At 40.0% G+C, this 14636-nt stretch overlaps 1 protein-coding gene across 2 annotated transcripts in view; it reads right to left on the bottom strand.

Moving 5' to 3' along the window:
* The window catches only part of cxxc4 (CXXC finger 4), a 29387-nt gene extending 17805 nt beyond the window's left edge, over nucleotides 1-11582 (bottom strand). The window contains exons 1-2 of one of the 2 annotated variants that reach the window (XM_067584810.1): nucleotides 10623-11582; nucleotides 7687-8625 (exon numbers count right to left, since the gene is read on the bottom strand). In XM_067584810.1, the coding sequence (XP_067440911.1) occupies nucleotides 7687-8511 (825 nt within the window). In that variant the 5' untranslated portion in view covers nucleotides 8512-8625; nucleotides 10623-11582. Of the gene's footprint in view, nucleotides 1-7686; nucleotides 8626-9559; nucleotides 9832-10622 lie in introns of those variants that run through there. The other variant, XM_067584811.1, reaches the window with a different exon arrangement.
* Nucleotides 11583-14636: the final 3054 nt, after the last annotated feature.

The following is a 14636-nucleotide window of genomic DNA, read 5'->3' on the forward strand; positions in this document are numbered from 1 at the left end:
AACCCGGTGTCCAGGGACCCCCTGGGGTCCTTGAGGAGGTTCCAGGGGTCCCCTGAAAAATTGGAATATTTTAATTTCAATCAATTTAATATCAATCCACAGTATAGACAGTTATGGAATAACTAAATCTTATCAGATGGGGATCCCTGAGACTACATCTTATAAAATATGGGTTCGCAGCCTGATGTGTATCAATATGGTCCTTGACACCAAAAAGTTTGAGAACCACTGCATTAAACATTTGACTTTGGCTGATTATTAAGTGCCAAGTCAGATATATTGGAGCTTTCGGAAAACTTCCAGTTTCCCAGTCGTAATTCTGATTTGGAGGTTGACAGAAATGCTATTTATAAGTCAGAATCTTGTAAATATGGTAACTCTGATATGACATGAACGCGGCTTTGAAATGAGTTGAAATGATGATTTTGCTGTGAACAGAAGCATATGGCATGCAAGACTTGATTGTTTTCTCCATGACTATCTTTGATTTTATACCCTAGTGGTATTGTGAAATAGCGAACTCATATTTGTATCATGTGACATGAGGTAATGCTATCTGGAACCACAACTGTAATCAGTGTAATAAATGAGCGTAACATTACAGAGGTATTCCAGCTGGTATATAAAGTTGAACACATTTGTGTAGGATATTCTTATTTTCTTAACAAGTGGCCAATATGTTTTATCCATGCCGATTCCCAGCCCAGAAATGAGAGTGACTTACAAATGTCAGCCCGCGAAAAGAAAGAGAAACAGAATCGTAAAGACCTGGGATGGATTTTAACAATTCAGGGTCATGTATTATTTTGCAGCTTTCCTATGAAGTTTACTCTAGTTCACTGTTTTTAATGACAATGTAATAATACAGCTAACGTCTGATATGTGTATGATGTGGAAAAAAGAAGCAGCTTTATGTTTCTTGAAAGAATATGTTGATAGATAATTGAAAAACAACGTCTTTGCTAATCTGGCTCTTAATATTACATCAGTTCAAACACTCATTTGCCACTGGCCTTGTTGCATTTATACATTTGGGCAAATGCATTTTTTTAATTGACAAAGACTTTGTCTATAATTTTACTGTCATTCTTAAATTGTACATTACAGCCAAAACATCAAATAAGTGCAGCGATCAAAATAACTCAGCGTCTTTATGGAGGGAAAAAAACACCTCTGCTCTGATGCATTTACTGAAGACTTTTCTCTCACACTTTTTCATACAAGCTCTCAGTAATGACGAGATACCTTTTAACTTCTCAGCCAGAGTCAGCATCAATAATTTATTCTCATCTGTTTAAAATTTAAAGTGCCACACATTAACGTCCTCCCGCACCTGCTCTTTCACGCTGTCCACCCTCCACTGGGCTGCTTTCTACCCCCATCCATGTCTCTCTCTCTCTCTCTCTCTTTCCTCGCACTATAATAAAGACAATGACAATGAGTTCTCTTTCACCACTGAACCAAGGATGTTAAATCAAACAGGGGCAGAGGAGGCGACAGACCACATAATGTAAGGGCATCGTCCGGACGCTTCCGATTACGCTATGGCCTTAATTGGTGGCAGTGGCAAAAACGATGAATTCTTTAACAGTGCCATGCAGTTGTGCCTTTCCAAGCAGAGAAAAGGCCTAAGGAGGACAGCTACTCGGTGCAAATGGAAGCTGACAGAAAATCCACATGGCACAACCAATCTAGGGGAAAAAGGGCATGACAATGAATAAGGGGGCCCATGCTCTTAAGTAGCTGAGGGTAGCTTGCAGGGAAGATGTGTATAATTAAGCGGTCTGCATCGTGGTTCAGATGGCAAAATCCTATTGTCTTGACAGGAGCTTAAGGTTGCCCTTTAGGTTGAGATGCGCAGCGGCATACAGCCTCATTTTTCTTTTTTTTTCACACTCCCCCAGACCTCAGCGACCAAATTAATCTGCAGTTTTAAAGCTTGAATAAATCCAGTAAGTTAGAGATCTGCAGATCTAAAGGCCGTCTGTCCCTCAGGCTTTTCCTTCTCTGCTTTTTTTTTTTTTTTTATTTCTTTACCCCCTCTCCTTTGCCCATGGAGATTGGCTGGGAGCACTCAGTGTTATCTCCAGGGAGGCAAAGGTTGGGGGGAGGGGGTGAAGGTCACAGATTTGTCCTTATCTATTCTGAGCACACCTAAAACAAATTAGACCTGGCTGCCGTTGCTTATTTGGCTCCTGCGCTCTCATTAAGGGCCTGAATCCAAGCTATTTTCCTCAAGGTCCTGTTTCCTACCATTTTGGGCCTTGTCTTTTATCACAATAGTAAAGGTTTCTAGGCAGCCATGCCACCTTTTCATCTCACCCATTTCATGTAGTCATATCAACACTGCACAAAGAACAGAGGGGGGGAGAGGGAAAGTATATCCCCGTACTGTAGGATGCTGTTTCCCTGCACATGGCTTGGTGCTGGCCTTTGACATTTGTTAATTGAAAGGATGAATCTCTTCAAGTGGATTTTGTTTTGCCCTTGTCCTGCTTTTTATTCTATGTTATGCTACTCAAACAGGAGACTCTCTGGATATTATTATTTCAAGGATTTTGCTTTGTCTTTGCAGTATTATGAATGTAAAAAAAGAGTTGCTGTTTGAATTGTTCATGTCAATATACTCAACAACCCAGTGAGTTGGCACTTGAAATCCTATGATTATAAGGATGTTATGTTTCTATCAGATTGTATGGAAGGATGTTTGTTTTGACATCAATGTGTTGGCATGAGACTCTCAATTTAAAGTAGCCAGGATTGAGCATCATTCACAACAAAACCTTGAAAAAAACGTTAATTATACATGCAGTGTCTACACCTCCAAGTGTGTTTGGACATTAGATTGAAAGTGCAGCTTGGTTGGAAGACTACCTTTAAGACTTTACTCCACCGGTCTGACTTTTGCCACAAAAAATAAATGCTTTTAAGTTGAAATGTTTGACTGACAGATCACAGTGACACATAGATACTAAATTATGACCTCCAACAAATAGTGAGCTAAACTGGACTTCTGATAGGTCTTTTATGAATGTATTAATTCCATATTATTAGCCAATGAAGTCTATATGATTCTATTTGAAGCCATATTGTTTTATGTCAGAACATTAACGTTAACCCTACAGCTTTACTTGTCTCAGTATCAGTCATGTTTAAAATCCAAACCATCAATTACAAAATCCCATTCACTGTGACATTGATAATTCATAAATTGTAGGAACTGTGTATCTTTCTTAAGAATTCTCAGTGAAAAAATATTATAATACTCTGGTTACAACCTCAAAGAATATTTGAGTTATGCAAGTGTAAGATATAAACAGTTCAATAAGGTAATGTTAGCTTGACTCACAAATAACTCTTAAAAGCATTATAAATGTCACCAATAAATTGAATCAAATTAATATAAAACTTGTATAAATGACAAAAAACCTGTATTCTAAACTTTGAAAAGACTTCAACAGCCATTGTCAACCTCATCTTAGTGCTACATTACTGTTACCACTGAGCCACTTGTTGGATGCTGAATATAAAGTACCTTAGAATAATGGTTCCCAACCTGTGGGTCAGGACCCACTCAGGGGCCCAAGACAAATTTAAACAGTCCCATGATTACAAGGATGAGAAAGGAAAAAAAATGTTTCTGTCATACAAAATGATGTTCATTCTTTCTTGATGTTCTCTCATTTTTGCTTGTTTCTTGGGAAATACACACTTTCACCGCAACAGGCTTTGAAAATTCAAATGAAACAATCGGAGAAACTCTTCGGGTGATCTGCTCACAAACCATAACCTATGATGTGGGGTCACAAGTTGACACTGAAGGGGTCACAAGCCAAAAAGTTCAGGAACCACTACCTTAGAAAATGATATGCCCTCACACCGTGTTGGTATTAATGCGATGAATCTTTCTATCAATTTGTTTAGCGACAGAAGTAAGTGTGTCTTTTAAATTTACAGAATTCAAGAGAAGGCAAAATTTCATGAAACTTCCCTGCAGAAATAAAAGTAAAGTTGAGGTAAACAGGTGAGGTAAACAGAGGTGAAGACAGGGTGCCTACATATGAGTATTATTGCATTTGAAAGTTAATGAAGGACCTTTGAGCCATAGGAGCTCAAGCTATGTAAAGGTAACTGCTCGGGAAATGTTAGGTTAGATGAGATTCCTCTGCCAGACTAATCCATCCTGGAGCCTGAGAGCAGCACAGAGACAGAGAGAGAGCAGAATCTGCTGCAGAACAGCACAGCAGTGACACAGGGCAATTCTCTAGGGCCTTGCATTAGCGCGCTAAATTAAAGGGGGTATTAGATTAAATTGGCTCTCCGATTTCAGGGGTGTGAGTAAAATTCTGATTTGCATTTTCCACCGCTGCTTAAGATATAATTAGTTCAGGGTGATTCCCATGTGGAAAACACTGACAGCCAAATCTAACTAGCTGCCAGTAGCTTATCATCTCTTCCAAGGCAAAAGGTACATTCGGCTCGTATTTGGTGTGTGTGTTTGTTTGTTTGTTTGTTTGTGAGTATGTAGTAAGAGTGTGGATGCGACTTGTGTCTTTGCGTATGTCTTTATGAGAGACAGTGAGTTTGTATATGTGTTAGTGTTCACATGTGATGTTGCACATATGGCTTGTAAATTCTCCTTTTAAACTCACTTCAGCACCGGATTCTTCACACTTCTCAATCAAATCCCACTGAACTGTAAGCGACCATTAGCGCCATCGTCGAGGTGAAAAAAAGATCCACTCCCTGTTAATGTTCGTATAAAACTTTGTCTAAGCAAGTGCACTTCACACCTTAAAGATGCCTTTAAGCTCAAACCCATTTCCGTAGCAGAAGGTGCACCTGTAATTACAGATGCAGAGTCAAAAATAACAATTACTGCTGGAGAAGTCCATAATATGAATTACTGAACTTAGTGAAGGAGCTTTTAAAAGCAAGTGTGGATTTGCTTGGGGGGTTTTCACACCCTTGGTAATTCTAACCGTCTTTGCAAATGGATGTTTTCCAAAAGTGATTCTACCCGTGCATTAAAAAATGTGAGGCCAGCTTCCTGGACACCTGTTTGGTACACCTGTTAGTACATGATATATGGAGTCAACATTAAATGGGCTTCCGATTGCCACCTCTGTGGTATACACTTCCAACCCATAACCCATCAGTGACCCCCTTATTTAAACTCTTAAAGATCCCCTACAGACATGTTTGTGACATGTAAAAATACTGTCATCTACTGCTTCTCTCTCACTGAAAAATCCAGAATCTATAAGTATGTAAATACTGCTCTTTTTAAAAGTTTAACTGCTGGACACAGGATTTCCTCTACCTCACTAAAAAGTTCATTTTCACTGCATGTGCACTTGGAGGCTTCAAGTGTCCATGTCACACTTCAGTAAGTTTCATACTGGCTCCAAATTAACACACACCGCCTTAAACTCAGATTTAAGGTACATGTGAATGAGACGGAGAAACTTTCACCCTTCAGTAGATGAATGTGAAAACATCCTGTGAACTCTGCACATACATCATTCTCCACAGTGGAGCTCAAACGTCCAAGTGGAACAAGAAGAAAAACACATTTTTGACTGGAGGGGGACTTAAAACCCTGGTGTCCCCATAATTTCCCCCTTAAGATGCATTATAGTTTTCTTAACTGTATGATAAGCATCATATATATTCTGTATCAGCTTGTTCCAAAACTCAGTTTAAGCTAAAGGCTTTAAGATGCTAAGTAAAATATACAAAGCCAAAACACCATGTTTTTATTGGCTGCACTAATGGAAATATTCTTGATGTCTTCATTTTACACTGCAAATTTTCCCTCCTATTACGTCATTTTGACTGTAATTTGAATCATTAAATTCTCCTTTTCAAGTGAAAAAAATCTGGTTTCATTTCTCTCAATTTTAGGCAACAACTGGCCTTTATCGTTCTTGTTTCAAGATACAGACATTCTTGAAAAGAAGTTGATTTCTTTGAAAAGTTTAACTCCCTGTACAGATGGATTTTTTCACTTCTTTTGAGAGAATAACATTTTTGGGATTCAATTGTGGACAGAAAAGGCTTAATAAGATTGAGATATTGTCCCTTAATTCTTCAGGGTATATTTGGAACTTTTGTTTACTTAAGTAAAATAAACCTCTATAGGTGTGAACACTTTTTGTCTGAACAAACGTGTTTGTAATGACTGACACACTGCTTGATTAGTAGGGTTAAAGAGGTAACAAAAAGAACAGATCTGATGTAGTCTCTAAATTTCTGTTTTAGTTGCAAAGCTTTTGATACTTGAGACTCGTGTCAAAATCATTAAAAAGTTGTTAAAATTTTAAGTATTAGCTGTCAAACCAGGATTAAATTAACAGAAAACCTCCATGTAGCACTACACTGCACAGAACATGAGACACAAACAACAATTATGTCACATTGAGCATATCAACACCAAATGGTCAAAAATGAATTGCATTTTGCGGGCATCAGAATTAGCATTCAGGTACAATCTAATTTGAATCTTTTAATCCAAATTCTAATGTGATATCTGTGTTATACAACCTCAAAGTATATATATTGTATGTGCTTAAATAAACATTTCAAAGAAATCTATCATGGATTCAAACAAGAATCAGACAAACTGATGGCTGGAATTCATTGAGAACAAAAGGAATCCATACATGATGCTTTTCCATAAGTAGATTAGGTAATATTTTATAATTAACCTCTTTTCCCTCTCTATGTAATCACTTAATTAATGAGCAAATCATCTGGCCCTCAGGTTGCATTTGTTAGTGACTCATCCATACAGGCTCATGTTAAGTCAGTGAGCAAGTTCAAACTGTCAGGATACAGAAAACCATATTTGCAACTTAAAATTCAAATTCTGCTTTTGCCCTTGATAACCAAATGCCAGCCACTAAATAAATCAACCTTTAAAAACAACACTGCCCTCTGATTGTGTCCTAATGAAGCCTTTTGCTACTTGTCATTTAAGTCAGTGCTTGATATGTTTTTTTGTTTCCTAAGTGACACAGATATTTTTTGCCTCTGCACCCTTCTTGATATGCATCATACCCCAGATTGATTAGTAAATTGGCCATAATGACACAAATATAATATAAAATGATTGAATCTAAACCCTACTGTACATGGACAATCAATTCATACAGGATCAGCGGGAGAGGATAAGTCTGGGTGCTTCACTCCCCTCCACACACAAAACTTGGAGGATGTTTTGAGAAACGCCATCAGCAGCCCTGCCATCACTCTCACCATCTCTTGGTGGTCGGAGGCTGAGGCTTTGTGGGATATTGATTCTCCCCATCCAGAGACGGTTTCCATAATTGGTTAAAATGACCGGGTGCAGAGAGGGATGGCTCTCTGCTGAAAACCATTTCCCAGCTCTGCTTGGAGCTGAGCCAAGCTCGGGGTTGTTCGGATGCGTTCCAGCCCCAGCCTGACTGGCAGCAATTAGGGGTGTCTGAGCCAAGCTCAGCTTGCGCTCCGCACAAACACCCCTAATTACTGCCAATTAGGCTAGGCGGGTAGGCAGATTTGAGAAGCCGGGGGGATGTTCAGGCATGGGTGGGCATGGAAACAATTTTCAAGGGCTTAGAACGTGACTGGATGAAAAGGTTAATGCTTTGGAGTGCAAGGGGATAATAACAAAAGAAGGGGAAGCAGTGCCCCGGTTCTCACCTCCAGCGACGAGCCTGGCTTCTTCTTCAGCTCCTCGCATTTCCTAAATTTGCAGATCTGGTGGCCCGTTTTGCGGTTCCGACAACTGCTGCAGACACCACAGTTGATTAGCCGCCTGCAGGGTGCACAGACCCCACACCTTTTCCTTTTCTTCTTCGCTGGGTTTCCACTGGATGCCGAGGAATTATTCTGTGGGCAGTCTGCCAGATTGGCAATTTGAAACGCACTGTCTGTAACGGCTGCTGAGGCTGCGGGGGAGTGAAGGGCTGTCATGACGATGACCCCGGGAGGTAATGAGATGCCCCCTAAAGCCGGAATAGCGGAAAAAGTTCCAACGCGTTCTGGGAGATTCATTATCTCTGCTTCAGCAGCGCCGCATTTCAGCTTGTTCATGCATTCTCCTGCTAAAGGTCTGCAGTGTTCGGGGGATAAGGTAGAGAGGAAATTATTATTTGCCATTTGCAGCGTCTCTGGCGGCACGCCAGGCTTCCCCGGCCTCTGGGAGTCATTTCTATGCATGCTGGTCCTATTAGGGTTTATTGCCGCTGATTTCCTTCCCCAGAGCATGGCGTTATCGCAGTTCCAAGGGGACATGCCAATTCTAGCACTGGGAAAAATGGGCGTTGTGATGCGGGCAATCTTAGCAGTCTGTGGAAATGCCCCATTGGTTTTATAAAAGTTTGCAAAAGACCTGTACCTTTCCATTTCTGCGTTATAATCCAAAAGCTGGCTTAATCCACCATCCTGAAGATTATCCTTTTGTAAGAGAGACACATCTGCGTTCTGTCCGTTTTCAATGCAAAGTGCATTGTTTATGTTAGACATGGCTGAGGAATGCTTGTCAGTTTTTAGGAGAAGAGAGTGAGGTTACAGTGGCCTTTGTCGAACTGAAGCTGGTTACCAACAGTGTGTTACCATCCTGGTTTATCTTCTCCCGTGCTAAAAGCAAAAAAAAAAACAAACAAAAAAAACAACAATTACACATAAAAGAGGCAAATGGTTTCATTCTAATCAGATTTCATTTCTCCACTTCAACTTTTCTCTGAAGACAACAGAAATTCTCTGTCACATTGTTTATGCTCTGACATTTTATAATGGAACTAACACAAATAGTCAGAACTGATCTTCATCTGGTGACAATAACCTGATAGCTGTGACAGACCAACATGTCATTATAATAATAGGGAAAAAGAATTAGCATGCTTCAAAACATGCCACACTTTCAAGATTTTTAGATCTCTTGTCAAGGTGTTGTTACATATTTTGAAGAAAAGCCCAATCAACTACTTCACAGAGTGAATAAATACATCTGAATACTCGAGGGGACATTTCATCAAAATATAAAAAAATTAATATTCAATCCAAAACATTTTTGAAAAGTTAGAGGAAAGCCTTCAGATTTTGACAGCAGCAACTACAAACACAAATATTTTTTACCTTAGGCCTGCAATATAAGCTCTTAAAAATAATCTGCTTTGGGCGCCAGAAGGAACATAGTTAAATATTTTCTTTTTTTTTTGTTCTGAATTGTAGAGGTGGTCCATCCATGTAAACACAACTCTGTCCGGCCTCTTAAGAGCACCTGGTATTCATTCATGGCCAGCTCTATTACATTTACTCAATGACAGCACAGATAGCCACTGGTGAATTTACATCAAGATCATGGACCAGAGCAACTACGGTGTCAGCTGCCTCAGGATGGGATATGTGTGTGTCCAAGTGTGCGTGTGTGTATGGGGTGGGGGGGGTGGGGGGGGCTCCATTTCCTCTCTCTCTCTCTCTCCCTTTCTCTTTTTCTCTCTCCACCAGTCTGTCTGGATTTGGTTTCCACAGATAAAAGCCCATTAGACACATCTCCCCCTACTTCCATTACCTTTTTCTGGGCTTTCTCTCTTAATTGCCAAAGCTGATCCATTGCTGGAACACTAAAGCATTTCAAATCACTTCCGTGGTGCTACCCAGCAGCTGTCTCGAAAACAAAACAAAAAAAAAAGAATTAAAAATATGCACAAATGGAATTTGAGAGATCGTACTGGGTGGCATTGTTTACAAGTCCTCCGGATACTGAAGTGCATCCCCTTCTAAAAATGTCCTAAACATTTGCCTTGTTAACCTAAAAGTAGACAAAACTATCTAAATATTGTCCCGGTGGATATATGATATTTTTTACATAAAGTCTTGAAGTCTCAATACACTTTCTAACATGCACTAAAACATTATTTTTGAAAATTTGTTATTGTTATTTTTTGATTCTGATGGCACCAATATGAAAACCTAGAGTCCTATCCATCATCCATTCCAGATCTGGAGGTTCAGTGTCGATGTGGCATCCAAAACAACCCGCAGCCACCAGTAAACAAAACCTCCTTGGCTTAATGATCAGCCCTCCTCAGGGTCATTATTACTTAATCAATTCACCCCTGGAGCGAAATATGCAGCCCAAAGGCAATCAAGTCATTGATTTTCAGCCTGTAAACAAAGTTTAGAGAGACAGAAATGTTCAATACTTGGAGCTGGAAAGAGAGAGAGAGAGAGAGAGAGAGAGAGAGAGAGAGAGAGAGAGAGAGGAAAGAAAAGTAAAAAAGCCACCACGTCCGATGACGAACCATTGTGCCGCCGCTGCACCACCATGCCATTAATTACACTCAGTCTGGTCTGTGGTAGACATCCAGATCAAAGGTCATGCATAGATAATCCGGAGAGAGGAGTGCGGTGCAATAGTGCAAATAAAACCCCATAAAAATGAATCTGACATTGGCTGGATCACTTGGCAGCCACACACGGACACAAATCGGGACAGGAAAAGGGGGGTAAAACGCATGCAAAGGTTTGGCACTGACTGGACGGCAAAATATGGACGGACAGAGGGAAAGAGAGAGAAAGAAAGAGATGAGAGAGAGAGCGAGCGAGAGAGAGAGAGAGAGAGCATCACCTACCAGGTTCCTGTTGAGAAGAGCTCCCAAGATGCTACCAGCCTGCGACCGTGCAACGGCACATTACTGCGAAGCGATACGCGGGGGGGAGGGGGGGGGACGAAATAATGCAAAGATGCGAGAAGACGCACAGACACAGGCTGCCGGAGGAGAGGAAGGCGAGTGTGTGTGTGTGCGTTTAGAGCGCTCAAAACAAAAGGACCATTTTTTTTATCGACTTTCTTGTCACGTTAGAAAAAGGCTGGAAAGTGCACAAATAAGCCCAAAAAAAGGTGTCGTAGAAAAAGAAGGGGGGAAATCGCAGAGGGGGTTAGGTGTTTCCTCTCCTCTTGATCCGGGGGTTGTATTGTGTGTGTCTGCCTGGTCTCAGCTCAGTCCGTGTCTCCTGTCGCTGTGTGTGGCTGATTGGTGCTGAGGTGAGGAAGCAGGGATGTGGACACCTACTGATCATTGGCTGGAAATTACTATAGAAACACTCGGGAGGTGGGAGGGATGGATGGCTCAGGGCGCCCTACGGGGAGAAAAATATCTACGGGAAATATCTGCGTTTTATAGTAGCCTCTTTATTTTTATTTTTTTTAAAAAAAAATATTTCTTTTATGACGATGCATTTAGAGTAGGAGGAGGGGGGTTGTCATAAGCCAGGCGCGTCTTTTAATAAGGATTGGGGAAACTTGTCAAATTAATTTGAATGGAGCTGAGCTGTGATTAAGATAAAATGCCTCCGCCGGGTTGTTTCCCCCCCTTCTCCCTCTCTGTCCAGCGACAGCCATAATTACTAAGACCTCCGGGATTCATCACCATTATAAATCCCGCCTGCTGGCCACCCATGCCTACAGCTCCCACAGGCTGACAACACGGGCACGCATGGCACATTTATTCCACGAGCCCTCATGTGTGACACCGTGCGTTCATTCATGTTGATACCTAATCTCTGAATTAAAATGAAATTATGAGTCCAATCAAAGGTCCCGGATTATTTTTTTCCCCCTTCTCAGCACTTATCTTGAGCTTCAGGGTGTAGTTGAGAGAAAAAGTAAACATGGGACCACCACCTCTGAAACTCCACACTGAGGCTAATTATTAGGCTAATTAAGCACCCTTACCAAATGAGCTTTAGTTGCTCTATTTTACAGTTTAGAGACAAATTGAAGAAATGTCCAGTGCTGTTGACACAAAATACTAAACGTCATTAGAAACTCACTAGAAAGCTGAGGCACACTTATTTTACACTAGCATTTTTGGTAGCCTACCTATATAAAGGGCTTATAATGGTTGTTGATGGTTGTTAATGGTTAGTAAATGGTTTACTGATGCTTTATAATTTTGGGGTTGCCAGGTTGCAAAAATTCACACGAGCTGCAGTAAATCCCTCCTGTTTGGTAATAATGCAGATATAAATGTTGGTAAATCATTTATAGATGCTCATGGGTTTCTCACTTTCTAATAAGTTGTCAAGTCTGCAGTTATAAGCGTTAATAAGTTGTTAATATTTTGATTTTGGTCCAGATGCTCTGCAACCCTTTAAGCTGTCAGATGATCTAACCAGTCAAAAAGAGTTTTTACAACCCAAATGTTGTTCTTATTAATGACTTGACGTATAAATGACTTGATATATAAAGCATAATTAAATGATTTAAGAAAGCCATTGGGTACAACTTATAAACCCTGTATCAAGTGTATCTTATTAGACAGGGGCAGCGAATTTTTAAATGTTTATCATTCGTTATCAATTATATCATTATCATTAGGGCTTGAGGTGACTCTTCAAATTACTTGTTTTGTGTGACCAACAGATTTGAACCCAAAGATATTTAATATAAGAAAACCAGCAAATATTTACATTTGGAACCAGAACGTAACTTACACCAGTTAATGTTTGGCATTTTTGATTAAAAAATGATGATTAAACTGTTATCAAAATTGCTGCCAATTGCTTAATCAATTAATCAACTAACCCCTTCAGCTCTATATGGCATACTACTCAAAAGGACTTTATGTTTCAGAGGAATAAACAATCTAAGCATTGCTTCTACTTTAAGACAGGCTTAGGTGTGAGTAAACAGACTGACAGCTACGCTGACACATTTCTAAGTCACACAGCCCTTCCAGATGAGCTGTGTGTCACAGGCCTTTAGGGTGCTAAAGGCTACACTTTGATGAATGTATTGAGAGCTGACAACACAGCAGAAGCAAACACTTCTACGTTAAATTTTGTTCAATTATATGTAAATATCCTTTTAAACCTAACTTTCTTTAGATGTGATGATTGGTTAATTACAGAAAAAAAATATTTTCTGTAATTCAAGTAACTTTGTTTTTGATAATCTATTTACTAAATTATATATACAGTATTCAACTGCTAAAGGGGAGTAGTGAAATTCACTGATACATTATTCGCTCCAAGTATTAAATGGGCTTCCCCTCACAGATGTACTCTTAACTGTTAGATGAGCCCTGTGCTCACAGGATGCTGAACCGTAGTGCAAGCCTTGTTTTTGGTGCCTCAGCTGACATGTTGCCACACCTAAGAAACCGCCCACAAAAGACCTGACTCGACAGGCTTTAGCCCAAAAACTTCCTCCTCTTCACTTCACCTCAGTGGCTGCCAATCATTGTAGATATGGTAATGTACCATCTTAGGCTTGGAAAAGAACATTTGCAGGGTGCACCATGCAACAGATTTGTGTCACTGTAGCTCCAAACCAGCTGTGCAATGAGGGTGTGTTACCAGAAAAATGGATATTTAAGTAGATAGGTTGGTTGTAGGATTCAGGTTTAGGTTTGGAGAGGTTAGAGGTAGATTAGAATAATTAACAGTTGTGTCTGTCAACACGCCTTGCTCTCCACTGTCACCTTTAATTGTTACTGTGTAGCCTTCTTCTCCTACCACATTTTCATCTCTCTGTATGCTAAATTTGCTATTTCACAGCTTTTGGTACATTTTTTTGCTCATTCTTTACCTTTTCGAAGCATATGAACATGTTTTTAAACTGCACATGCCATCATAATTCTCAGCTGTAGACATGAGATGAGACAAAATGCAGATAAAGTATCTGTGAAGTGTGACCTCTTTACAGATCGATAATTTGGAAACCATATCAACAGGAATCATAACTGTATTGTTATTAATTATTTGGTACAAAGAATGTCTTTAAACCATGAAAACATTAATGTAAACTTAACAAAATATATAAAAATCTTTCCTCACAATCATTACTTCAGAGTACTGGTATGCATGAATTAAACTGTGGACTGTGTAAAATCTATTTAAAGTGGACTACTCTCTACCTTTAACCCCAACCATACTAGTCATCACATTTGCTTTTTCTACCTCTTTTGCTTATGGACTCTGTCTTTAGAGGGTCTGTTTGTCTTACACTAATTTCTTTGGTCCTCAAACAGACATGTTCAAAAAATGTGTCATCTATCATCCTATTTTTCATCCTGTTTTGTCAAATTTTTGTTTGCCTTTGTGTTGTTTTGAACATTTCTGTACAATAAAACGATAAAAGCACACATCCCTTTGACACTACATAAAAGCACATTTAAAAAATGTATTTTTTTTTGCAAGAGGGAGTTTATGAATAAATTTGTCTTGACATTTTGCCCAAAACAATGATGAATCAGAACTTTTGTTCTTAGACATGAGACACGATTGACAGTTATATTAAAAACCATACTTGAAGCGTTATTTTCCTCAGTATCAGACACTGTACATCTGTGTGTGTGGAAGCTCCTCTGTCTGAAAATCATTTTATCTTCCGGGCGATAATAGCCCCCAGGGGAAATCTGCCTAGGTGGTCCTAACCTCTGTCTGCAGAGCCACGGCAGTTTGTGGGTCTCTAGCAGTGGGAGGCATGAACCCTCGTGGCAGGCCTTTGTTCCTGTCTGCGTGCTCCGGCGTTGTTCCCCTTGCGTCTCCTCCTCCCCCTGTTTCCCTGGGCTTTTAACTGAAGTCGACGGAGTAATTAATAACCATGACCCCAGATTTAAATGTAGCCCGCATTTAGTCGA

This window comes from Thunnus thynnus, chromosome 3, assembly GCF_963924715.1.
Source record: "Thunnus thynnus chromosome 3, fThuThy2.1, whole genome shotgun sequence".
Classification (NCBI taxonomy): domain Eukaryota; kingdom Metazoa; phylum Chordata; class Actinopteri; order Scombriformes; family Scombridae; genus Thunnus; species Thunnus thynnus.